This window comes from Leptosomus discolor, chromosome 5 (assembly GCF_034619465.1).
Source record: "Leptosomus discolor isolate bLepDis1 chromosome 5, bLepDis1.hap2, whole genome shotgun sequence".
NCBI lineage: Eukaryota > Metazoa > Chordata > Aves > Leptosomiformes > Leptosomidae > Leptosomus > Leptosomus discolor.
Window position 1 is genome coordinate 70210841 of NC_141395.1, and position 27450 is coordinate 70238290.

A 27450-nucleotide genomic window follows, 5' to 3' on the forward strand; every position below is an offset into this window, starting at 1 on the left:
AGCAGAGGGGCAGAACCAGGAGGAGAAGACAGGCACCAAGATGGGTGGAGGAGAAGCAGAAAATGATGGGTGCCAAGATGTGTCCAGCAAGTTCAGAGATGACAGGCACCAAGATTGGTTGGGCAGGACCAGGAGAAGATGATGGGCACCAAGATGGGTCCAGGAGGACCAGGAGAAGATGATGGGCACCAAGATGGGTCCAGAGAAGCAGGAGGAGATGAAGGGCACCAAGATGGGTCCAGAGAAGCAGGAGGAGATGAAGGGCACCAAGATGGGTCCAGAGAAGCAGGAGGAGATGATGGGCACCAAGATGGGTCCAGAGAAGCAGGAGATGATGGGCACCAAGATGAGTCCAGGAGAACCAGGAGGAGATGATGGGCACCAAGATGGGTCCAGGAGAAGCAGGAGGAGATGATGGGCACCAAGATGGGTCCAGAGAAGCAGGAGGACATGACGGGCACCAAGATGAGTCCAGGAGGACCAATCAGAGTTGATGGGCACCAAGACGGTTTGGGCAGGGCCAGGAGCAGGTGATGGTCCCGTGCTGGGTCCAGCAGGGCCAAGTAGCCGTGGTGGGTGCCCAGACAGGTCCTTTGGGGCCCGGTGTGGCAAGACGGTGCCGGTGCTCTGCCAGAGATGGGCACCGCGACCCCTCCGGCAGCCACCTGCCCGCCCAGCTCCTCCAGCACGCCGGGACGGGCAACCGGCCACAAGGAGCCACCCAAAGGGATGCCCCCTCCCCCACCCCAGCACCCATCCTTGGGTGCACCCCGGTGGTGCCCACCACCTCCTTCCCTGCATGTTGGGACTCTCCCGGCGCGGCGGACGCTTGTCACCCCGGTCCCCAACGTGCCACCTTCTCCGGGTGCTCAGCTCGGCACCAAGTGGCTTCTCCTGGCCCTAGTGGTCCTCCCTGCCCCACGGCCGCCCCATGGCCACCCCACGGCTCTGCTCGCAACCAGAGAAGCCCCAACCCCAACGGCGACGTGAGGGCTTCCCCCTCCCCCGTTCCCCAGGTCCCCGCGGCCACGCCGCAAACGCCGCCGGTCCCCACGGAGCCGGGAGGCCTCTCGTAGGTGCTGCCGACCCCCGGGGGTGGGGGGACGCCCCCGCTTTGGCCGGGGTTTGAGGAACCATCCCGTGTCCCACTGCAGGACGGCGCGCGGCGTTGGGGGGGACACCACCGCGAGCCACCCGGCACCCTTGCGGTCCTCGGCCGAGCGGGGTGGGAGGGGAGGGGGCTCGTGGTGGCGGCGGTGGCGGTGGCGGGGGGGTGTCTGGGTGGCGGCTGCTATAGGATGCCCTCCATGAAGCTGGTGTCGAGGTGCTGGATGAGCACCCGGAGGAAGGACATCTCCTTGCGGGTGTTCTCGAAGATGATCCGCGGGTCGTCCGACTGGCAGCGCAGGCAGTTGGGGGCCATCACCATGGCCAGGTTATTGACGTCCATCTTGGTGACGGCCACGTTGGCTGGCTGCACGAACACCTGCGGCGGGAGGAGGAGGAGGAAGAAGGTGGCGGTGGATGGGGCGGCGGGAGATGGGTGGAGGAACCATGTGGACCTCTTGGATCTTCACAAGAGGGCGGGGGGAGGTGGTGGTGGATGGGGCAGTGGGAGACGGGTGGAGGAACCGTGTGGACCTCTTGGATCTTGGATGAGAGAGTGGGGGGAGGTGGTGGTGGATGGGGTGGTGGGAGATGGGTGGAGGAACCGTGTGGACCTCTTGGATCTTGGATGAGAGAGTGGGGGGAGGTGGTGGTGGATGGGGTGTTGGGAGACGGGTGGAGGAACCGCCTGGACCTCTTGGATCTTGGATGAAGAGGGTGGTCGGAGATGGGTGGAGGAACCGCATGGACCTCTTGAGTCTTGGACAAGAGGGCGCGGGGAGGTGGTGGTGGATGGGGCAGTGGGAGACGGGTGGAGGAACCACGTGGACCTCTTGGATCTTGGACGAGAGGGCAGCGGCGGGGAGGTCACCACGTGGGGAACCCCACGGCGACTCAGGGGAACCCGAAGCCACCTCCAGACGGGAGGTGGCCGCCAGAGGAGGGGAGGCGGAGAGGGGCCCGGCCGTACCTGTAGGAAGCGGATGAGGTAGCACAGCACCATTTTGTTGATCCTGGGCAGGGAGTGGACGACGGCGATGGCCGCCTCGGGGTTCTCGTAGTGGGTGATGCACTGCTCGTAGAACTCGTGGGGGATCAACGGCTCCTCCAGCTCCCGGTACCAGAGCTTCAGCAGGGAGGCTGCGGTGAGAGAAGATGGGGAGATGTGAGACCTGGTTGGGTGAAGGACCTGATTCTGCACCCCCTCCCACAGCGCCCTGGGGGGGCGGGGGGCCTTACCGGGAACATGAGGGTCCTCCAAGCCAGTGGGGATCTTCCACTGGTCCACCTGCAGCTTGAGGGCGTTGACCTCGTCGATGTCACCGGGGACTCTGTGAGGGGGAAGAGAAGTTGGTCCCCAAGCAAGATGTGGGGACCCACCAGTGTAATACCCGCCCCCCCCCCCCCCCCCCCCGGCTTTGGGGGTCCCCCAGGGGGCGTGCGGGGCTCAAGGCGAGCCAAGAGGGGACATCAGCTGGCCACAGAGCCATTTTGGGACCCCCGTTGCTGCCCCGCGGGGACGTGGCCTCCTGCCGCGCTGTGGGGCTTCGGTTGGGGGTTGTGCGTGGACCCCAAGACCCTGACACGACTCTGGGGGGCCACCAGAGAACGGGCATGACCCATCCTCATGGCCTTGGAGCAAAGGAGAAGTTGGGGGGCTGCTCTCAAGGAGAAAGGCACCCGTGGGGACGCGGGGAACGGGAGAGCTGCCCCATAACGAGGTGGTTCATGGCTTCCCCCATGAGAAGGTCCAGGTTGCCACCATCCTGGGGGTTCTCCCCGCAGCCGTAGGTAGTTTTTACCTGAAGATGCCCTCGGTCTGGTCCCCGTTGAGCGCCAGGACCTCCTCGGAGAGGCGGGTCTGCACCCAGGGCAGCTGCCGGTCGGGGTACCGCTCCTTCTGCATGTTGATGATGTCCTGCAAGGAGCTGCCGAACATGGAAGGGTTGAAGACGGCATTCTTGGCGTGACGGATCTCCTCAATGTTCGGTTTCTTCAGGCCCTGCGAGAGAGAGAGAGGCCACCGGTGCCGTCAGCAGCCGCAACCGGTGTTGCCGCAGCCAGGACGGGCACAGGGGGTCCTGCTCAATCCCAGCACCCCATGGCTGAGCTCCAGGGTGGACACGTCCAGAGCCTGAGCCCACCTCATGATGGGGAGGGTGGATGAAGCCATGGATGAACTCCAGCCAACCCAGCTGAGGTCTCTGGTGGTGCCTGGCGCCAGAAGCTCGGTGCCGAAATGCGGCACACACCATCTTGATTCAAAAGCGAATCCGGCCCTGGGGACTCTCCCCCGTGGTGGTTGGTGGGACCCCCATGCTCTGCCGTGGGGCCACGGCGACGCTGGAGCACCAACGAGCCACGTAGGGAGGGGGACGAGCCACGGCTCTGGAAAGCAGAGCGCTGGCACCGTGGTTGGTTTATCCGTGGCTGCTTGAAGCCGGGGTGCCATCACCGTCACCGGCTCCTGCGCGGTGCGGGGCCAGGGGAAACCTCTGGGTCCCAGAAGGGAACTGCTGGTCTTCCCACCATGCAGGGGACACGAGCGGCCGCGGCTGAAGGGATGGACGGAGCAGATGTTTGCGTGGTGGGATGGAGGGAGCGGACGTGTGCGTGGTGGGATGGAGGGGAGGAGATGGATGGAGCGGACATGTGTGGGGTGGGATGGAGAGGAGATGGATGGAGTGGACATGTGCATGGTGGGATGCAGCAGAGGAGATGGACATGTGCATGGTGGGATGGAGAAGAGGTGGATGCAGCAGCCACGAGCATGGTGGGATGCAGAAGAGACGGACACAGTGGAGGTGTGCATGGTGGGATGGAGGAGATGGACGGAGCGGACGTGTGTGTGGTGGGATGCAGCAGAGGAGATGGACGCAGTGGAGGTGTGCGTGGTGGGATGGAGAGGAGATGGAGGTAGTGGAGGTGTGTGTGGTGGGATGGAGAGGAGAAGATGGATGCGGCTCCCCACAAGCTGGGTCTGGCCCAGCATCTCTTCTCCAGATGCCGGATGGAGCCACCCCAGCTGCGCCTCGTGCCGCTGGTGGGGTCCAGGACCTCAATCGCTCCCATCTCCGCCTTGCCCGGAAGCCGGGGAGCTGGGAGCCGCTGGAGCCTCCCTTCCAACCCTCGGCATGCTTCCGCTCCTGGCATCGCTAACCTTGGTGACCGGCAGGTTTGGGGTGGACCTGGGGGACCCTAGAACATCCCCAGAAGGATAAACCACGCTGGAGATGCCTGCGGCACCCTCACCACGCACCTGGCACGAGCCGCCGCGCCGTGTCCACCTCTCTCCAGCTTCATCCCTTCTCCTCCTCCTCCAGACCCCATCCTCAAACCCCAGCAGCAACCCCCCAGGGTGGTCCTGGCCCCACCGCTGCCCTCCCCACGCCCAACGGTCGGACGATACCTTCTTGGCTCCCGTCAGAGCTGCCTTCTGCAGCTTGTTGTAGCAGTATTTGGCGTAAGTGCTTATTGCCACCCCTGCAAGACAAGACAGAGAGTGGGGGGATGTCACCGGGGGTGGGGGGTGGGGTCATGGGTCATGGTGGGGGCGGGGGGAGGCAGTGGGGGGGGGGTCTGTCCCCTGCTGGGGCCGGGGTGAAGGTCACCCCAGCTCCAAGAGGGTGTCAAGGTCCCCTCCAGGATGGGGTGCTGCTCCATCTCTATTCCCATCACTGCTCCTGGTGGGACAGGGAGGGGGGGATTTGAGGAGGACGAGGTGGCACCCCCCTGCCCCGGCCCCCCCCAGACCCTTCTTGCAGGGAGGGTCCCCCACAACTCAACCTGCTCCAGACCTTGGAGAAGCCACGTCCTCGTACCCACCAAACGTGGAGCCCTGGAGCCCCCTCAGCTCCAGCCTCTCCTTGCTCACTCTGGTGGCCTCGTGCGGGGACTTCCCGGCTTTTGGGGCTGATTTTTCAACCCGCAGCCATCGCTTCCACTGTCACCCCCCCTGCCCCCTACACTGTCCATCCTCTCCTCCTGATGCCACCACTTCTACCCTCATCCCCCTCTGCACCATCCATCCCCTCTTCTTGATCGGCTTCAACAAGGAGATGGCACCCTCAACCCTTGGAGCATCCCCCAGCTGCCAATGGGCTCATCCCAAGGGAGATGCTCCAACATCCCACACCCGAGATCCCCCAGCACCTGGTGGTAGCTTCTGGACCCTCCCCCAGAAGACACTGGCAGCCCCATAAATTCTTCCAAAAGCTTCAAAATAGGCAAATTGAACAAAAATTTCCATCATCTGGGACCTTCTCTGCTGTGGTGGCTTTGAAACCACGATGCCAGCACCCGTCCTGCCATGGCCGTGGCTTTTGTGCCACCGGAGCCTCACACCCTGGTGCATCCTGACCCAGTCACACCGGTGAGAAGCCGTCCCGAAGGAGGGGGCTTGGCGGATGTCCTGGACTAGGTGACCTCAAATCTGGTGCCCGTTGATAGAATCATGGAATGGTTTGGGTTGGGAGGGACCTTTGAAGGTCATCTAGTTCCAACCAAGTCCTTCTCCACTCTCCATCCCCCCATCCCGGGCGGATACCGGGGGTTGTCCCCACCCATGTGCAGGACCTTGCCCTTGGCCTTGGTTGAACCTCACGAGGTTCACATGGGCCCCACATCTCCAGCTTGTCCAGGTCCCTCAGGAGGGTCAACCCCACCACTCAGCTTGGTGTCACCTCCAGGCTGGCTGAGGGTGCGCCCGGTCCCACCGCCTGCGTCGGTGATGAAGACCTTCAACAGTCACCTCCACTCCTTGGGTGCCTCCACCCACCCCCCCAGCTCCAGGTCCCAGCCCCACCATTGCCAGGCCTCCAGGTTGACGTCTCTCATCTGGTGCCGGCAACCTCTCGGTATCATCCGGGATGCTGAGCCTTCACCGGCGTCCCGCGCCGGTCGGCGAGTTCCCGGCAAACCCCGCCCAAAACCCAGCGGGGTGCCGGGAAAAGCGGGGCTCAGCACACGTCCCCGCCTCGCCCCGCCGGTGGTGGCCGCGGCACCACGGATGCTCGTGCCCAGCTGGGGGTCACCCGGCCAGAAAACCCACTGGCACCTCCAGAGGGACTCCGCTCCGTGAAGTTCCTACCTTCCCCCTCTCGTTAATGACTATCGAGTTAGTGGTATATTAGATACTTAGATATAATGTATTATATTGTATTATAGTTATTATATTATATCTATATTATGTATAGAATAGATATAATATATATTATATATAACATTATATGTTTATAGATAACATTATAGATAAGGTTATATATTTATCTATAAAGGTATACATAATATTATGTATTTGTACACTATTTATATAATATTAAAAATATTGTATTTGTAGAAAATATTCCATGTTATATATCTATATTTACTGATAGTGTTGGGGATAATATTCTATATTTATCCACTAGATTTATCTATTATCTATTATTAATGTTATATTCACATTAAGGAATTCATTGTATATTTAATCTATAGCATTATATATAATATAGAAAATACGGTATATAATATATTACAGTGGATATTATAGATAATATTATATATAATATCTATATATTATATATTATTTTATATATTATATCTACACATTATAGAATAATACAGTATATATCACAATGTTATATATATATTATAGTTCTATATTATATAATTGTGTATTGTTACACATTATGCAATTATATACATTATATAATTACATAATATAAGAATTTATAGTCTATAATATAAAATTTAGTATATTTCTCATATTATATTAGAGTATATTATAGTATATTATAGCGTCATATGATATATATATAATATATATAGAATATACCACAATATACTATATTATAATTATAGTATTATTATAACATAGTACATTACAGTATATTTCTTATAGTGTAGTATATTATGATATATCACAGTATATTCTATAAAAACACGTGGGCGTATCTCTACAGCCGTGATCTTTATGGGCCGGACGCGGCGTCAGCCGCCCGCCACGCCCTGCCTCCGCCACCCCACGGCCGACACTGGCCGCCCGGGGCCGCCCCGTCCTCCCCGCACCCTCCGTGTCCGGCGGCGGCAGCAGCAGCAGAGCCGGGGTGCGGGGTCGGGGGGGTCGGGGGGCTGCGGGGGAGACGCCCCGAGCGGTGTCGGGCCCTACCATGGCGCTCCGCGGCGCAGGGCCTGGCCGCCCGTCGCAATTTGGGTTTCTTCTTATTGGTCCTTTCCAGGAGCTCTGTAATGTGCTGGGTCACTGGGGAGCAAAGAGAGCGATGAGGTGGGAGGGGAGCGGGAGGGGGACGGACCGGGGGCGGCGGGAAGGTGAGCGGGGGCGGGAAACGGGGACGGAAGCGGGAATGGGGAGAGTGGAGCGTGGAGGAAGGCCGTGGGGTGGGAGTGAGAGCGGGACGATGAGGTGGCAACAGGAGGAGGAGCGAAGGAACCGGGGATGAAGATTGAACCGAAGGACGATGGAAGGTGGAAGGACATTTGAAAATGACAACGCAAAGTCTGGCTCTGCTTCATAAACGGGGTGTAAAACGGCAAATAAAAATAAACACAACGGAAATGAAACTGAAACCGAAACGGAAATTTAAAGAAAAGAAAAATGAAGTAAATTTAAAGAAAAGAAAATAAAAATGACACAGAAAAGAAAAATGAAAAGTAAAAAACCAGCAACGGAAATACAAAAAGAAATAAAACAGAAATGAAACCGAAACAAAAAACAAAACTGCAAATAAAAATAATCATAAAAAAGCAAGTAAAATAAAAACCAAAAATAGAAATAAAAATGAAAATAAAAATTAAATAAATACAGAAAATAGAAATGAAACTGAAGATAGAACTGAAAATTCAGGAAAATAAAAATAATAATGCAAGTAAAATAAAAAATGAAAATAGAAATGAAAAATACATAAAATGGGACTGAAAAGAAATCTGAAAATAAAATAAAAATAAACGAAAATGGAAACAAAAAATATATAAAATAGAAATGAAACTGAAAAGGAAAAGGAAAATAAAAATAATTTTGAACGAAAACAAATTTTAAATGAACACAAATGAAAATACAAAATAAGTAAAATAGAAGTGGAACTGAAAATAAAAATGAGATAAATGAAAATAAATATATGAAATACCAACGAACCTGAAAATCAAACTGAAACTGAAACTGAAATAAAGGAAATCAAACGTAAACGTGCAAGTGAAATAAAAAAGGAAAACAGAAAAAAAATGGAAAATGAATAAAATGAAACTGCAACTGAAGCTGAAAACAAAATAAAACTAAAGGGAAAATAAAAATAAACTAGAAATGAAACTGAAAATAAAAATAAAATAGAAATGAAACTGCAAATAAAAATAACAGGAAATGAAAACAAAAATGAAAATAAAATCAGAAATTAAAAGAAAAAAGAAAACGAAATAAAACGGCAGCGAAAGAACCTGGAAATGGACCTAAACGGGAAATGAAAAAACAGCAAATGAGGCGTCGGTCACGTGAGGAGGGACACAAACCTGACCACAAACACACTACAATGGCCATGGGGGGAAGCCGAAACTGAGCCCCAAGTGCCGGTGACCACAACGAAGAAGACCCAGTCGGTGCGGCGGCGGGCGGCGGCGCGGGGCCGGAGCGGAGCGCGGGCTCGCTGCTGGCGGGGGGCGCAGGGGGCAACCTCGGGCCGGCGGAGCGCCGGGTTTCACCACCGGCGCACCAAATCCAGCGTGAGGGTGGTGAGGACGCGCGGTTGACACCTCTGCTGCGGGCGGCGGCACAGGCAGCCCCCAGCCCCGGCTGCGGCACCCACCGTGTGCCGGCCCCAACCCGGCATGACGGCACCGCGGCCGGCTGCCCATCCCGCCCTCGCACGCGGAGCTTCCCCAGCCACCCTACGGCTTTCCCTGTGGAGACCTTGGTTGGGTCCATCTCCTCCCGGTCCCAAGCTGGGCAGATCCACCACAGCTCCGGTGTCCCCGAGACGTCCCCTGGGAAGCCGAAGGGCACCCAAAAACTACCGGAGCGATTCCAGCTCCATCTCCCGAGGCTGCCTGGCCAACGGTGAAAACCTGGGGCCTCCCCCCCACCCTGGGGCCTCCATCTCTGCCTCATCCACCACCCACTGCGAGACAACACCCACCCATGGGACGTGGGGACGCCCAACCCTCCAGCCGTGCCGTGGGTGGCCAGCAGGCAGCACGTCCTCCTGCCAGACTGGATCCCACCACCCGCGAGATGATACCAGCAGTGAAGGAGCGGGTTCGGCCAAGCCCACGACTGGAGAGGGGCTCCTACAATCCCCACCTGTTTGGGGTCAAACACCCCAAATTTATGTCTCTTCTATCTGCCGTGACCAAAAACTATGCTGGGAACTGGGAATAGAGCTGGGTGTTTCTTTCCAGCATGGGGGTTTTTTGTTTGGTCCAAAGCTACTTGAGAAGCCAGAAGAAGCATCTGGAGATGGTGAAATCACAGAATCCTGTAATGGTTTGGTTTGGGTTGGAGGGGACACCTAAAAGTGTCCCCACGGGTGAGGAGAAGTCCCAGGAGCTCTCGCTGACGGCCACCCCCAGCGGAGGCGACGCCGAGCCCGCAGCAAAGGTGTCAAAGCTCGTTTTGTGTTGGGTCTCAACGCTGGATTTCCGTGCGCCGGCGAGAAAAAGCCGGCGGTAAAGGCACCGCCGGGCTCGCTGCACCGCCGGGAGGGCTGTTGGAGGAGTTCCTCGCCCACCTTTTCAACGAGGAGACTCCCGAATGCGAAGGGGAAAGGAACCAATTAATAATAATAATAAGCAAACGGGTTGCAACGTCAGCAGGGACCGAAGCCACCGGGCAGTGGTTTCTCTCTTACCTTTCGTGTCATTCACCGGATCCATGTGCCTGTAAATATATCCTTCTAGGTAGGAATGAAATTTGGGGGTGGGTGGGAAAAAGGCCAAACAAATGGCCATGAGCTCCCAGCCCCGGGCCAGGCTCTCGTAACGGAAGTTCTCGGTGGTCTGCCGGCACAGCTGGATGTAGAGCTCGTCTCTCAGACCCTGCATGCTCCAGCCTTTGGTGGCGATCTCCAAGGCCACGTTGAGCTGGTCCGTCTTGGCCCGCCGGTCCCCCATGTACATCTGAATCAGTTTAAAGATCTCGCACGCCTCTTTCTTGACGTTGCGGTCGTTGGTCATGATCATGGGTTTCTTGATGGACTCGCTGCTCCAGGCCAGCATGTTGGCGATGGACACCTTCCTGCGGAAGAGCCCTTGGGTGTGCTTGTTGAAGTGCTTGGAGGCCCAGTTCTCAATGTCCGTCTCTGAGGAGGGCTTCCGCAGGTTGAAGGTGGGGAAGACACAGCTGGCGCTAGGCATCATGTTCCTGGTCTGCCTGCTGCTCTCGAACTGGGCGCAGGCACCGAGGTCCTCCGACTAGGAGACAACAGGCAGACAAGTCAATGTTACCAACGGCACGGCCACGCCACCAAAGCAACCAACCAGGCAACCAACGGACCAAGCAAGCAAGCAAGCAACCAACCAACCAACCAAGCAACAAATCAACCAACAAACCAACCAACCAAACAAGCAACAAATCAACCAACCAATAAACCAATCAAACCACCCAGCCATCCACCCAACCATCAAACCAACAAACCAACGAATCAACAAATCAACAAACCAATCAAGCAACCAACAAACCAACCATCAAACCAACCAACCAAGCAACCAACCAAGCAACCACCCAACAAATCAACCAATAAACCAACCATCAAACCAACCAACCAACCAATCAACAAACCAACCAACCAACCAACCATCAAACCAACGAACCAATCAAGAAACCAGCAAACCAACCATCAGAGCAAGCAAGCAATCAACCAAAAAACCAACCAACCAACCAACCGTTGCAGCATTAAGAGGTCGCCTCACGCTCGCACCGAAAGCTACGTCCTCTCCAAGGAGCTGCTCCTCAATCTCATCATGGGCCAGCAAAGCTGGCCTGGTGCCAGCGGCCAAGGTGGGTCATGGCACCAATCAGCATCAGGAAGGAGGGGACCAGTGGGTGGATAAGCAAAGCCACCCAAAAGCCGACGTGCTGGCTCCCTTCATGCCCAGCACCCTGGTCACTCGGGCTCTGTAGTCACGGAAAGAAGAAGCTGGTGGCTGTCAATGACGTGGGGGAAGCAAAGGGCAAGTGGCTTCAGGCTCCACCCGTCCTTTGGGCACACCACGGAGGGGACACACTCACCTGTAACCAGCCCCGCCCCCCCCCCCCCTCTCCCCAAAGTCACATTCGACCACGGTTCTCCAGCGGCCACGTACCCAGGAGGAGGCTGGTGGCTCCTCCAAGCCATGAGCAACACGGATATTGTTTCTTTAGATCCCATGTGCAGAGGGACACAAGCTGCCCAGGGTCCAACCTCGCCTGTGGAGCACCCAGCTGGGTAGGACCTCTACCCCTGAAGACCAGTGTCCTTCTACTACTGCAACCAGCCCAGCTTGTGGATCTCACCCCAGGAGACGGAGGGACACCAAAACAGCTGATGGCCAGCGTGGAGAAAGGCAAACAAGGACACTTGGGATGGACTTCGCCCTGGTCCTGCTGCCAGGCAATGTGGCTTCATCGTCTGTCACCTCCCTCTTCCGCAAGTGCAATGTCCGGGCCAGCATCACCTGGGTTTGGTGGCCCTGGGGAGGTGGCCTGTGGGCAAGCAGGCAGCGAGCCCTTCCCAGGGACCGTGTGCAAGGTGACTGCAGTGGTGCTGCGGCCTTGGGAGTGGGTTTTAGACGAGGAACAGATGAAGAAAACCAGGAGGCAGAACCAAGGTGGAAAGAGCCAGGGCCACGTGGAGGTGGCAAGTCCAGGAGGGGACAAGGAAGCCACCCAAAGAGTCACCAGAGCTGCTGATGGATGACTGAGCTTCTGCCGCGGTGATGACGTCAGGGATGTGGCCACGGGGACACGACAGCTTCACCCCTCGAGGGACCCAGCCCCACCATTCCTACAGAGGCCACATCACCCAAAAAGTCCTTCAGTGTCCTCCAACCCGCTGGTCAGCTGAAGGCACGTGGGGCTTCCTGGGTGGAAGGAGATGGAGCATTTCCTCCGAGGCTTCTTGCTCAGCGGCCATCGCTGCCGCGGCTCTTCCAAAAACTGGTCCACGAGCTGGGCCACAGTCACGCTGTTCATCCAGGGCACCCGGGGAGAAGCTAAGGACCACGTTGCCTGGGGACATCAGCCTTCTCCAGCCATGTCCGCTCCATCGGACGGCGTGGACAGGCTGGGGAGTGACGCAGGCAGCAAAATGTGATGGATTTGGGCTGCTCGTGCGACCGTAAAATTCGTTTCGGCCCTAATTAGCACAGTCCTAAATGAACTTGGGGGAAGCCAAGGCCTACAACAAGGCGATAACCAATCGGGCGTCATGGGCAGCTGGCCGTGACCTCCTGGCAGGGCGCTGGGAGGAGACAGCCTCGTGGGGTGACCCTCCTTTCATCTCAGGGATTAGGGGGACCCTCAAACCCAGAAGGAAACTCAAGCACGCTGTGGGGGGAAGGAGGTCCTGGTGCCATCGGACGCACCCCAGCGCATGGCCACCGTGGGGACGCGCCATCGGTGACACTGGGCACATCGCAGTCGCGTGTGCCGCCGCGTCAACATCTCCTGTGTGTTCCTCTCCTCTGGCAGGTCTTTGTATCTCCCCACACGTCACCCCCAGCATCATTTTGCTCTGGTTTTCTCCGTTTCTGTCACATCTTGCTGTGGTGGACACCACGATAACCCTCTGCACAAAGCTCCTCACCAAGGCCGGCCACCGCGAGAGGCTTCTGCTTCAACCAACGTTAGAGGTTCCCCAGCTGATGGGGGGTGGGTAGGAAACCGAATGAAAACCACGTGATAATCTTAGATGTGATCATTGAGTGGTTTGGGTTGGGAGGGATCTTCAAAGATCATCTGGTTCCAACCCCCCTGCCATGGGCAAGGACATTTCCCACTACATCAGGTTGCTCAGAGCCCCGTCCAACTTGACCTTGAACGCTTCCAGGGATGGGGCACTCACAACTTCTCTGGGCAACAGGGTCCAGTGTCCCACCACGTTGGCTGGGAATTTGCTCTTCTTGGATCGGGCGTCCCTGAGCTGGAGGACATCAAACAGGGTCAACCAGACAGAAAAACCCAGGCAGCGCAGAAGAGTCCCACCGCGTCCCCAGTCCCAGGCAGAAGACACAGGATCACTAATGGTGGCAGCTATTCCTCTTGGCCACCGCGAGCAGCCAAAGCGGATTTGGAGCTCTCCAGTCTTGGGTTTGAACCTCCTCGGGCAGCACCGAGTGCTCGGGGACACTTGGGCGCGGGGAAGTTTCTTCTGCTGCCTTTGGATGCGGCGCCCCACCGACCTCCTGACACACTCCCATTGGCAAAAAAGCATTTTCCAGATTATTTGCTCCCTTCCCAGGTCCACGTCCACGGTCTCTCTCCTTGCTGATACCAAGCTCCACCCTCCAGGCAGTTTTCCAGAGTAACTATCCCCCCACACATGGCGTCGTCATCCATTGTAGCCTTTCCTGGCCTTACCTCAACCCTCGATGCATCCAAAAGCAAGTGGTCTTCCTCCAGAAACCCTCCTCTTCACCTCCCCACCTCTGCAGCCCATCTCTGGGCTCCTCTGGCTGTGGGCAGTGTCACTGTCCTTGCCCAGCGTGGGGCACTACAGGCCAGAGGGGCAGATTTTTGGGTGCTGGAGGGGAGAAAGGACATGAGAGCTGAAAAGCCAGAAGCCAGGAGCTGCTGATGGGAAACATCTGATGGGCTGGAAGATGGGCACAGGGGATGCACCAGCTCCAGTAGGTCCAGGCCAACGGGGGGCTACCAGCAGCAGGAGGGCTACACCATCATCAGAGTGGTCTATGGCAGCCCCAGGAGCTACTCTGAGATGGGAGCAGGAGGGGTCTGCAGGATCAGGATGAGGGCAGCTCAGTCCCAGGGAGGGAACAGGCAGCTCAGAGCCCTGGGAAGCCGATTCTGGAAAGCTGGTGTGCTTGTGGCTTATTTCATCCCAAGGTTTTGAGGGACCAGCTTGCCAAGGAGCAACTTCTTTGATGGACCAATTTGCTAAGGATCAAACTCTTTGAGGGACCAATTTGCTAAGGACCAACTTCTTTGATGGACCAATTTGCTAAGGACTAAATTCTTTGAGGGACCAATTTGCTAAGGACCAACTTCTTTGATGGACCAATTTGCTAAGGACCAACTACTTTGAGGGACCAGCTTGCTAAGGACCAGCTTCTATGAGAAAGCAAATCTGGCAGCCAGGTCGTCAGTGCTATCAATCTCGATGTGCCAGGGAGGAGACGGAGGCAGGACCTGCGCAGGGTGCTGCCTGAGCTCCTGCAGGACAAGCCTGCACCGAAGCTCCTCGACTTACTTTCAGTCCTCACCGGGAAAAACTCCTGGAGATTGCCTCGGAGTTACTGGTGGGTCTGGTGATGGGTTCAGACCCACCACTTGGCTGGCTGGCGCTGGGGTGGTGGGTCAAGACCCCAGCTCAGATGTGGCACTGCCCATTCCTGCTCACTGTGAAAGCTGAGGGCCAGCGGCGCTGCTCCACCACCTTGAACCGCTACGGCTGGGAACAGTCTTGGATAAGATTCCTTATCCAACAGCCTTGGATCAGGAATTGGCTGGATGGTCGCACTCGAAGAGCCACGGTCAACGGCTCAATGTCCAAGCGGAGACCAGTGACCAGTGGCATTCCTCAGAGGTCGGTACCGGGACCGGCGCTGTTGAACACCTTTGCTGGCGATGAGGACAGCGGGACCGAGCGCGCCCTCGGCAAGTTCCCCGCCAACACCACGCTGTGCGGCACGGCCGACGCACCAGAGGGAAGGGAGGCCATCCGGAGGGACCTGGACGGGCTGGAGAGGTGGGTCCGTGCCGACCTCGTGGAGCTCAGCAAGGCCAAGTGCGAGGTCCTGCGCGTGGGCGGGGGCAACCCCCAGCACAGACAGGGGCTGGGTGATGGGTGGGTGGGGAGCAGCCCTGAGGGGAAGGACTTGGGGGTGTTGGTTGATGAGAAGCTCAACATGACCCGTCAACGTGTGCGCGCAGCCCAGGAAGCCAGTGGCATCCTGGGCTGCATCCCGAGCAGCGTGGCCAGCAGGGCGAGGGAGGGGATTGTCCCCCTCTGCTCCGCTCTGGTGAGACCCCCCCTGCAGGGCTGCCTCCAGCTCTGGGGGCCCCCAGCACAAGACAGACATGGGCCTGCTCAAGCGGGTCCAGAGGAGGCCATGAAGATGCTCAGGGGCTGGAGCACCTCTGCTGTGAGGACAGGCTGAGAGAGTTGGGGTTGTTCAGCCTGGAGAGGAGAAGGCTCCGGGGAGACCTTAGAGCGGCCTTCCAGTGCTGAAAGGGGGCTGCAGGAGAGGTGGGGAGGGGCTCTTGATCTGGGATGAGGGGTAACGGTTTCAAACTGAAAGAGGGGAGATTGGGATGAGATATTAGGAAGAAATTCTTCACCATGACGGTGGTGAGACCCTGGCATAGGTTGCCTAGAGAAGCTGTGGCTGCCCCCTCCCTGGCAGTGCTCAAGGCCAGGCTGGACGGGGCTGGGAGCAACCTGGTCTGGTGGGAGACGTCCCTGCCCATGGCAGTGGGTTGGAACAGGATGATCTTTGAAGGTCCCTTCCAACCCAAACCGTTCTGTGGTTCGATGATTCTGTGAATCTGGTGAGAACCCCCCCATTTCTGGCCAAGAACCCCTCTGAAAACGGAAGCAGGCGGGGAGAGCACAAAAGGGCTGATTTTCTCGATGCCGTTTACACGCCCTGGCCATCTCCCCTCGCTCAACAGAAGGGACATCCCTGCTCACGCGCTGGCTGGGGACCAGAGGTGGTGTTTTGGGTGTCCCCAGAATCCAGTGCTCTTGGAAGATGCTGCAAAACCCGGGTTGAGCCACCGCAGGATAGAAATCTCCTGCACCACCGCTGCCCTCCGACGGTGCCGTGCCACGAAACGCCAGGAGACGGATTACCGCACAGCACGCGAGCCCCGTGCGTGTGCCAGGAGCACCGAGCACAGCTGGGGACGGGTGCTCGGGGATCCCCTGGGAGCCAGGTGGGTGCTCGGGGTCCAGGAGCTGGCTCCCACCGAGGGAGGAGAAGCAGCGCCTGAAGCCACGGCACAGGGCTGAGGCCGCCACGGTGCAGAGGTGCCCGTGCCGGCGCTCGGCGGCTACGAAGGCGCGGGATCGCCCCGGGGACCATCCCGCCAGCTCTGCAGCGGAGGCGGGGATTGAAACCGGCTTTACCAGAAGAAGGAGCTTTAACCAAGAGGGCGGCAGGGACGCCGCGCCCGCCCCGTGGCGTGGTCTGCCCAACCTTGAGCGGCCCCCGAGGAGATGCCGCGCGGCGGGCGAGGGTTGGCGGCGCGGGGCACACGGTGAAGCCCCCCCCCCAAACGCCAAGGAGATCCCTGAGGACATTACCTGAGATGGATGCAGGTAGGGCTCGGGGGAGGCCAGGTTGGTCTGCACGGAGACGCTCTTCTCCAGGAGGATCTGGGGGAAGCCCAGCTTCTCGAAGGTGTTCCTCTTCCAGTGCTTGTTCTCCTGCTGCGCCAACGCCTCGTCCTCGCTGAAGGCTCGCACCACCGGACCCGGCATGGGCAAAGGGAGGGCACCGTCGCTCTCATAGCCCGAACCGTCCTTTTGGGAATCCCAACTGCTCCGTTGTTTCATGTGGTAGTGGGCTTGCTGGGCTTCCCAAGCCAGGCGCGCCTGGGCCAGGAAGGGCTCGGGGAAGCCCCGCGCCGCCTCCGCCTCCACCGCCTTGCTCTCCGTCCGGTTCATCGGGGACCTGTTGGGTCCCGGGGTGGCTCGTTCCTCACCCAGCATCTGCTCGCCCAACACCTCTCGGTCCCCTGAGCCATCCGTGGAGGAGGCGTTGGGGTCGTGGGATAAGGAAGGCTTTCGGCTTTTCCTCTTTCTGGTGGAGGGTGAGTAGCCGGTGGAGGACAAGGTGTCCTGTTGGCTGGACCACGACATGGAGTCCTCGCCCTGGGCCACCTGGCCACCCGTTGGGCCAGGGCAGAAGTCGGGTCCCTCCATGCTGCTGTAGTCACCCGATTTGATCTCCAAGCGTTGGTCCCGGACCAGGCAGGGGCTGTGCTGCAGTGAGTAGGAGCCGCCGATGGGGTTGGGGGAATATTTGTGCCTCAAACCCGTCTTCATCTTGGGGCTGGAGCCTGACTGCTCGACGTAGACCAGTTGCCTGACGTACTCCTTGCCGGCGGGGCTGTACTCCAGGCTCATGAACCGGTCGGGACACTTCTGTTTGGTGAGCACCAGCTGCTGGTAGGGCGAGTTGGAGCCTTGCTTGGGCGACTGCAGGAAGGGGTGAGGTTTACGGATGGGCGATTTCTGCGGTGAGCCGGCTTTGTAGCTCCCGCTGGCTTCGTACTGCATGTCCACGGGGGGTTCATCGTAGATGGGTGCCTGGTACTCCATGGGGGGTTCTTCGTAGAGGGGGGGCTCGTAGGCGTAGCGGGGCGAGGAGGGTTGCGACTCGCTGGAGTGCTTGCGGTGCTGGGCTTGGAGCGGGGAGCAGAAGGAGTCCCCCCGGCCGAGCAGCGGCGAGCAGCTGCCCACGTGCTCAGCCCTCTTCAAGAAAGGCGACTGCTTCCTCTCCGGGAAGAAAACGGAGTTGTCGGCGTCGGGGGCGAAAGTTTGCAGGTTGGGCGACTGTTGGCCCCCCGAGGGTCGCCGCGAACGGGTGCCCGGTGGGTTTTCGGGCGTGTAGCCGTTGCCTTGGTGCATGAGGAAGCTGGGCTCGCGGTCGGTCACCTTGATCAGCATCCGCTCCTTGGTGCCGGCGTTCCATCGCAGGGACGACGTCCTGCGGGGAGAAACACAGCGCCGCCATCAGCGAGCGAAGCCCCCCCCCCCCCGTCGTGCCCACGGGCAGACAGACGCCCCCGTACCGCTGCCCTTGGGACCCCCCCAGACCCTCGGCCGCAGCAGAGCCCAAAGGATGGACATGCCCAAGCCCCCCAAGCCTCTCCCATCAGGCGAAGAGCACGTTGGTGTTGGAGAGACCACGGCATCGCCACCGTCCCAAGCATAGTGGCACTGACCCGCAGCCCTCCTCGGCTCCCAGAGACCTCCGCAACCCCCAGGGTGCACGAAGGACACGCAGGCTGGAAAGCCAAGCCCCGAAAAGCGATGACACCCCTGGAAGCAGATGTCTCTAGGACATCAGCCCTCCCTGCTCATGTCTTGGTGATTCCCAGAGCCGAACGGCGATGGAGGAGTGAGCACGGCCGCCCGCGGGGGACAAGCCCTGGAGTAGACGTACGTTGGGCGACAGTTTCATGGGTGTTTGGGAACGCAGCCCTCGCAGGGAGCGGGGACTGACCCCATCACGTTCCCCAACTTGGACAGGCCCCTTGCTGGGATCTCCCATCCCAGGGTGAGAAGGAGAAGCCACCTACGCAGAGCCCCATCTCTCTCACCTCTTCTCGCTTTCCATTCCTTGCAGCACCCAGAATTAACCCATCCCAGCGCCCTGCTTGGGATTAACACCCTCCTCTGGTTCCCAGCCGAAGCCAGGTTACATTAAAACCAGGAAAAAAAAATAATAATCCCAAGAATCGTTTAAAAAGAAGTTGAAGGGAAACCCCTTGAAAACACAACCCTGACCTGCGCAGAGATGTCCCAGCCCCATGAAACGGGAACCCCCATTGCCTCGTATCCCAAGCTACCTCTGGCAGCACCGAACTGGCGTACAGGTGCTGCAGAAATCACCAGATTTAGGATTTTAGGATACTGCTTAGAAGTCCCCTTACTTTTCCCATCTTGATTTGAATATCAAGAATTTTAATCAGTGGATATTAGTAGGAGAGACCAATGGTTATATTGGGAAAACAAGTCTAAAATGGAATAAATGATCAAACATAAAATAAAATCTGCATTGATTTGCAACACCGGTACGCCAGGGCAGGGAGGGGCGGGACATCTGAGCCGACTGCCTAAACCCGCATGATGTATGGACACCTCGGTCTCCAAAGGGATGGAGCACCAGCACCACAGGAGGTGAGAGCAGTAGTTGCCCTCCATCCTCTTCATCATCCAAACCCCCCCCCCCCCAGGGCCATCCCTGGATGGGATGAGCGTCTCAGTGTGGCTGCGAGGATGCGCAAGATGCACACGGAGAAGCGAGCAAGCGCTGGAGCAGCGGTGGGGGACGCCCACGGCTTCCCTTCTCGGTGCTGAAGCTCCCCGCATCCCTCAGCCACCTCGCAGCCCGCACCGTGCTGACGCCCTGCATGCTCCCACCGAACGTTCTTTCAACGTGGAGCATCCTACAGCGACTTGCCGTGGCGTGACTTGAGGACACCGTACCTGCCCACCCCAAACCCGCGTGGCATCGGGCGGGGAACTGCCTGGTGGAGCCCGTTTCTGTACACACAACATGCCCAGGCGAGCAAGCGCCAACGGGGATCTTCTGAATTCGGAGATGGGTCCCCAAACCGTCACCCAACGGGCAGCTTCCTGGTGCGAACAGGGGTGAAAGCTCAGCCGGGCAACGCGCCGAGCACGCCAGGAGCTCACCCGAGCGGGGTTCAGGGGAGACCAACCCACCCACAAGTGAAAAACGCCTGGAGCCTCCCACCAGAGGCAGGAGGAGACCTCCTTCACCTCTCCCTGAAGTCCACCTTCTTGTTAAGGCATCTGATAGTCCTGGTGGGTAACATCTCCTCCAAACGATGACGTGTCTCACAACGCTGGGTCTCCCATCACTGATGCTCCAGCAGCTCATCTGCAGGTTCTCCATTTCCACCCTAATTGCAATTTGCAATGAATCAAAGAGAGTGTTGTTTTTTTTTTCCCCTCTTTATTAATAATTCATGGGCAGAAATAATTATAAACTCAGCCCTGCAGGATTAACTCCTCGGGACTGGGTTGCAGGGAGCTGTGCAACCTGGGCTCCAGCTGGGCTGGTCAAACCTTCCCCTCGGGGCTGCTCAGTGTCCTGGGGTGCACAAGAAAGCCCAAGGGGTGGGGAGCAGCTCAACCCTTCTCAAATGGATCCACCTCTCCTGGGGCAACTCTGAGCTGGCAGATCATCCACGGTGGACAAACTGTCCCTCTACGGGAGGGTGGACATCAAGGCTTGGACCAACTCACAACCTGAAGTTACCACCTCCTCCCAAAAAAGGTATCAAATACTCAGAGGAGCAAAACTTCAGCCAAGCTTGGGCTTCAGCCTTAGACATGTCTACGCTGCTCCAGCTTCAGAGGCAATTATCACTTCGTTTGGGACGCTGCCCACCACCTTGCCAGGGTGCTGCTGCCAGATGGGAAGTAGGAGAAAATAGTTTCATCACATCATCACAAACTCGGGCAAAAACCAGGAAACAAATCTCCCAGCAGTAGGATGGAGCTGGACAGAGATGTCTCCATCCCCGTCACTCCCCAAACCGCAGGCACACCAGGGATGTGGTTTGCACCTTGTTCTCCCCAAAATGTTGGGTGACCTTCGGGAACCGACCCTTCTGGGCTCCACGGAGCCCGTTGGTGGGAAATGTGTCCGTCGGGAAGGGCAGCAGCTGGACACCACCGGCTGCAGCCTTGTCACCCGGCTCAGGTTTGGTCTCCAGGGCTGTCCCAACCATGGCGTCTCCAATGAGGGACAACAGTGACCTCACACCATGAAGAGTTGGCCCAAGAGTTGGCTCACGCCTCCACTCCCATCCACATGAAGCAGTCAACAGCATGATACTCTGAGTTACTGCCAACTCCACGCTGGATCTCTTGAACCCAGTGCCCCACAGCTTTCATCGATGACAGGTCACTGGAGCCTCTTCTCACGATGAAATCCCAGAGATGAGGGAGGTCGACGCCCAGCAGAAGAAGTCCTTCCCACTCCTTTTTGGCAGCACGCCCCATCTCCAGACGCCCCACCGCCAGCACAGCTCTCAGAGGTCACACCGAACAACCCACCAGCCTTGGCTCTGGTTCCGGCGCCAAAACACCCCCTTTGACATCTTGCCCAATGAACGCTTCTCACCACCCACCGCTCTTGGCGGACCTCATGGATCCTGAGAGTTGGAGGCAGCTCTTCTTACGCCAAGTTACTGCATGAAATAAGAATGAAACCTTCTCCCCTGCTTTTGTGGAAGCACGTCTACAGTGAGACCGTCTGCATCGTGTTCTGAAGGTTGAAGATGGCTCCTTGTTTCTTCCAGAGGGCAACGGAGCCACCAGCTCTGGCCAGCTCACGCTGCCTTCCCCACTTCTACCTGCTTAACACCATGTTTTGATTTCCCTCTTCGCTACCTCAGGTCCCTCCAGTCTTTTCCACCTTGTCCGAAAGATTTCATGGCCACTGGCTGGAGGGTTCTGCAAGAAGAGGCTCATCTGCCCCTGCACGACCCCACGCAGTGGGGTGACACCTGGATCACCCCAACTAACAGAGGTTTCTCATCTGCTCAATCCATAATTCAAGTCCTTGGGAGATGCCCGCCTGGCAGGGGACAGTCAGGAGGAAGAGCAGAGGTGGTTTTTATGGAGGTGCCGAAAGCACCGCCCGTCTCGCAGGAGGGATCTGAGCTGGAGTTTGCTGCTGTCTCTGGAGCACAGAGGAAGCACATCGTGTTACCAGTTCCTTGCTGAGTCCTGTGCTGGCACAGGAGCTGCCGGAGGCACCGTCTGCGACACGTCTGGGAGCACCGGCTGCTCCCCCAGTTCGTTCCTCTCTCATTCTCCGTTATTTTTTTGCAGCCACTTGTCCTTTCTGCCCTTCAGATAAAGGTGGAGTGAGTCCAATCACGGAGCTCTACAGAAAAATGCCCACAAAGAGGCATATATAAATATCTCCCTGCATGAGGCTCCACCATCTCCCGGCACCCTGCTCATTGCTTGCCCACGACTTTGTCCTCGCTCCAGGGGGTGTGGGGAACAATTTCTTCCTTCCCTTTCCGTAGCAGCCTCCTGAGCTCATGAGGACTTGAGCTCCCTGCCAGCTTCTTGCTGTTGAAGACCTGCATGAGTTTGGGTCCCTCCAGACTGGTTGTTGGATCTTAACCACTCATCAAGCCCTTCCAGACCCCCAAAACTCCCTCCACAACCATAGCAGCATGCCCTGAACGGCACAAGCCATCGGGGCACGCTGATGAGGGAAAGCCTTGCTGGGTCAGAAACGCCAAAAAACGTTCGGCTGCATCGCCCAGCATCAACAAGCTAAAATGATGAGTGAGGTGAGAAGACAGATCCGCTATGGAGATCACCAAGGACTGACTTCATCCCTGTCCCATTCTGTCATTAACAGGCAGATTTCCCACCAGCGCTGGGGGTGGTGATTCCGGAGGCAACACGATGCCAGCGGGTGAGAAGGGATTATGGACCCACCAGCAATGAACCACCATCCCGCTGCGCAATGGGTGTTAACCGAGCTCCTCTCTTCCTTCATCCATCATCCGACCCCAGAGGACACTCGTTTATTGTCACCATGGTTACTAACTGCAGTAATTACAGCCTGGGTCACCGGCCTGCCCTTCAAACTCTTCAGCCACCACCGCTGGCGGCGTGCCACCTCCGTGGACATCGTCCTGCCACCGAATTAGTGAGCTCAAGGTCTGGTCTTCACGTTGGGAAGCCCAAGGTACTATTGCAAGGATGGAGCTGGCTGCTTCACCCACCCTGCGCTACCCAGCGTCACCTCCCCTCTGGCTCACACCGCTGGTCAGGACCACGGTTGAGCAGCCACCAGGACGGACGGGGACTTGCACCTTGAGGATGATGAACTAGAAGGAGGGATGGATAATCGGACCGAGGCTGGGCAGGAGCCAGGGAACCAGACCCGGAGCGATGTGGTGGAGCTGCAGGACTGAGACACTTCTGCTCATCCCACGGGGGCTGCGGGGCACCAGTCCTGCATTTCTCACATGCTTTTTGACGCTTTCAGTGCTGGCTTTCCCACTAAGCAGAGGCATATATATGACTGGTGGTTGGGCTCCGTGTTTTGGAGGAACTCGAGCATCTTCCCCCAGTCCCTGCATTCTGCTTTTATCAGATCCAACTTCTTCAGCATTCAGACTACCAAAGCTAAAACCCTCCAGCTTGATTTCCAGCTAATGTAAATGGAAAACAGCCTCTTGCTCTGCTCCTTGTGCTGCTTTTTCTACCCAGACCCCGTGCAAGGGTCTTGGCCAAGGGTCTTGGCCAGCCTGGCATCAGCTGGGGCTTTTGGGAAGGACCCAGGGCAGCGCGGCCGAGCCCTGGGATATGCCGTGTGGCTTCTCTGATGGTTAATGCACACGGATGCCGCTGCTCACTGCCAAGGATCTAATGGACCCTGTAAACATAGAGGCAAAACCCCAAGGTGGTGGTGGCACCCCAGTCTGGAGTATCTGCGGGAGGGTGCGTTGTCTGCAGAAGCTCTTCGCTCTTCCTACAATCACCCACAAAACCCAACGAGGCAGAACTTGGCTTCATGTGAAGAAAAAAAAAAACCCAAACAAACCAAGAACCACCCTCGGCTGCAGGAACGTACGTGCTTCTGATGGTTAAAATGCCTTTTTTTTGAGATGAAGTAGAAGTGCAAGTTCTATCAAGAGTCTAGTTGTGAACTCAGGTTTATATGTGCCGCTCCTTTGCTGCAGAAGGCAGCTTCTGCAGGGGTCTCCTACACTAAAAGGGCTCCGTGAGCCCTCGGTCGCTCCCTGTTTCTTCTGCTTTTCCTCCTCTACCCAACCTAAGGTCATTAATCTTCATTAATAAGCTGCTTTTTACACACAGACCCCAAAGTTTTTGAGGCAAGGAAGCAGAAGAGCCAGCGAGGATTGCCAGCAGAGCCAGGCAGCGCGTCCCACCCAGAGCCGCTTGCGCCGGGGGTCCTGCCGTGAGCACCAGCCGCCTTCGGGTTTCTTAATCATTTGCAAGCAAAGTTCACAACCCGCTCCTTGGGTCGCCAAGCGATGGACCGTATCTTCTGCTCGTTCACTTGGGGTTGGTATCCACCACCACCACTTGCACGGTCCAGCTTTGGCACCGCCAAGGCGGCCCACCCGGTACAGTGGAAATTATCATCAGGTTTTCTGCTTCCCACGGGCTGGATCTTGCACCATTGCCCACATAACTAACCCATGTCTGTGCCAGACACGTTCCCCGAGAGCAGAGGACGCCGTCTGCAGACATCTCCAAATATTTTGCCACCCTAGACCAAACCTCATGGCTCCTCTCACCACCTCCTTGCATCCTCCATTGGCTTTCAACGGCAAGACTTGTCCCACGAGGGGAGGATAAACAACGTTATGGAGCTTGTGATGGGGTGGGACCAAGCAAGTTGTTCTCCTGGCAGCTAGTTCCTTCTCTGCAGCGGGTGAATAAATAGTTTTTGGTCTCGAGCGCGACCACAAGCCACGAGCACCAGCACCCACCTCCCGCTACTGCTCAGAAACAAGTTTCCCCAATTAATTCTCCAACCTAGGATGAGACTGTACCGGCTCGTTAGTGATCTGCAGCGCACCACAGAGGACGAGGATGCTCCAGGTGCCTCCTTGGGGTCCCCCCAGACCTCATGGGTGGATGGCTGGGAGCCGAGGTCCTCGCTGTCTGCTGCAGGGCCACCTGAGTCCTCGTTACCGCTCTCCTTTCTGACACTTCTTCCCCCCATGTGTTCCTATTACCCACAGACAAGTAATTTAAACTCCAGCCATGTCCACGGGTGCTTTGTTTTTGGAGATGAGGTTGAGGCTCTTCCTTGCTTTTAAGCATGAAGTCCCAGCGCAGCAGAAGGAGTCATTAAAGGCTGTAACGCCCAGGAGTGATTAATAGCCATTGCCTTAAAAATATCAGCAGCCTTGGAAAGCCTCTGCGACACGTGGCCCTCACGCTACTCAGCAAAGCCGTGCTGCCAGAGCGGCACAAGGGCAGGGCACGCAGAAAGTGTCCCCAAAGCCCCCCAGCTGCACCAAGGTGGCACCAGCTGGACCACAAAGGCCAGAGGATGATGGGGATGCGCGGTGATTCTCCGGCATCGGCAGATTTATTTGCAAAACAGCAAGACTCCTCGTCTGGCACGGACATTCATCCCGTTCTTGCAACCACCCGTGGGTTTTTTGGCCGGCTTTGCGGGCATCCCTGCCTGCAGACCCAGCAGAGGAGCACTGAGGAGAAGGAGGGATTGCTGCAAATGAAGAGCAGCTCCGTATGGACGAGCTCTCCAGTCTGAGGCCCTTTTCCCACCAATCTCCCAGCTACAAACCCGGGTACCACAAAGCAGTAAGAGCTGAGCACCAAGTGATGCTCTGCATCCACGCTTCAGCTCTTTCACCGCCCCCCAAATGGCCAGGAATCCATCCTAAGGCCAGGTGTTTTAACTCAAACCCGGTGAAAGCACCTCTTAATTCCCAGATTTGCAGCTCTCATTAATATTTCAGAGAGCAGCCTGCATCTGGCAACAGCGGAGCCGAACAAAAATCCCCGCGAAGCAGCCCTGCCCGTCAAATCATCTAGCCAAGGTAGAGCTTTCAATCAAAATATTAAGTAACAGCAACCAATAAACCTGAAAGCTCCAGTGGACTGCCCTGGATTATCGCTAAAACACCCGAAAGCATCGCTACAGACTAAATTCAATTTGCTGCCTGCAAAAGGGATCCTGCGAAGGGCCTTTTTTTTTGCAGCGAAGTCGCTGCAGCCGCCGTGCCCAGGAGGAGCTCGGTCATCCCAATAAATGAAAAGTGATGCTGCTAGAGAGGAGAGCGAGCCCCACCGAGGCTTGTCACCCTCCTGGCACGGGAGCTCCTCCAGAAATTCAAGGTATTTCTGCTATTTCTGGCTTGGCACGGCGCTCCCTTTGCTGTTTTCTCCTCGTGAGGAAGGCAAGATTTTACTTACGACTCCTGAGTACATTTCCATGACAATCTACTTCCCAAATCCCTCTAATCTTCTATCGGCGAAATCAATTTCTTTGCAAATTTGCATAATTTCCGGAGATGGAAACATTGCATTTGTTCAGGGGAGGATTTTTCCAAAGCACTCAAGCGACTTAGGCTCTTAAACCTCCCTCCCTGCTCAAACACCCCCCTCCACATCTTCTCCCAGCCTTCGGAAAGTCAACAACAGAGGTGAGAGGAGAAATCTCCGGGCTGCTGGGCTCTGCGCTCTCTCTGCACGCTCCGCGCACGCTACCCAGCTCCCTCGCCCAGGAATATCTTCGCTTCCAGTTGCTTTGGCTGGAGAAACACAAGCCACCCTCACCCTGCACCGCGTCTCTGCTGCGGGCAGGCAGGCACCGTCCCCAACACTTAAACAGAATTATTTATTCTGCGATAATTAAGACCATCCACAGCTCTATTTACCTTAAAGACAGCCCCGACCACCCAAATTTACCTTAAAGACAGCCACGACAACCTAAATTATTTTCTACATTAGTGATTTCTATCGCGATGCCTTTACTGTAGGCGATTGGCAGCGACATTAAATCGACGCGGGAGTAGGAAATAAAAGCACAGGTCACAGATGGGCTGAAGTGCAATCATTTTAACAGCATCGTTCTGGCTTTTAAACGAACGATACCGCCGACACCGCTCCCAAGGAGATTTGAAAAGCAAGAATATTCACAAGACCTACCCAAATACGCACATTTTTTCAAGATACGTTTGCTCGTCCTGGCGTCCTTCGGACTTTGCAGGTGAAGATCATCATTTAGAGCCAAGATTAAACAGGTTTTCCCCTCTCGACGAGGGGGGAAAAAAAACCACCTTAATTTGAATGATTAATTCAAATATATTGCTTTCCAGCACGCTGAGGATGCATTGGGGCTCGCATCCGCTGGAAAAGCACAATGTCCCCGGGCGCCCCGCCACCGCCCCGCCACGCAACCGGGTCCTTGTGCCATCCCCAGGCTGTTCCCACCGTTCCCCGCGCCTTCGCTCGTCCTCACCTTCCTCCCCCGGCCGCAGGAGCCGGGAGCATCTCCTCCCTGCGACTTTTCGCTCACTTTTCCTGAGCTTAATGCCTTTAAGATCCCCCTCACGCCCCCCCCAACCGGTGTCAAACTGGAACCAACTGCAATCTGCCAGGGATGGGGATGAGGGATGCAGTCCAGCCCCCCTCTCCCCCCAGCTGGGTACCGCCGGCACAGCCGGCGATGGGTGGCCGCCGCGCCGAGCCCGTCCCGCTGCGAAACCCGGGGTCAGCGATGAGCCGACGGCAGAAAACCTCCCCGTGCCTGGCACGCTGCCCGGCGACACAAATATCTGCCTGCAAACGCAGGCGAAGGTGGGCAGCTGGGCAGAGCCTGCCTGCTCTCTGCAGCAAGCCTAGAAGATGGCTGGGCTTTGGACCAAAGCCTCCGATGATCCCTCCTAAATTTTCT

At 56.9% G+C, this 27450-nt stretch overlaps 1 protein-coding gene across 1 annotated transcript in view; it reads right to left on the reverse strand.

The window, feature by feature from the left end:
• Nucleotides 1-1291: 1291 nt before the first annotated feature.
• Nucleotides 1292-27450, reverse strand: part of ARHGAP39 (Rho GTPase activating protein 39) — a 61307-nt gene continuing 35148 nt past the window's right edge. The window contains exons 5-12 of the mRNA XM_086466038.1: nucleotides 16557-17964; nucleotides 9942-10503; nucleotides 7256-7348; nucleotides 4517-4590; nucleotides 2910-3109; nucleotides 2347-2438; nucleotides 2078-2247; nucleotides 1292-1486 (exon numbers count right to left, since the gene is read on the reverse strand). Of these exons, the coding sequence (XP_086322164.1) occupies nucleotides 1292-1486; nucleotides 2078-2247; nucleotides 2347-2438; nucleotides 2910-3109; nucleotides 4517-4590; nucleotides 7256-7348; nucleotides 9942-10503; nucleotides 16557-17964 (2794 nt within the window). The remainder of the gene's footprint in view (nucleotides 1487-2077; nucleotides 2248-2346; nucleotides 2439-2909; nucleotides 3110-4516; nucleotides 4591-7255; nucleotides 7349-9941; nucleotides 10504-16556; nucleotides 17965-27450) is intronic.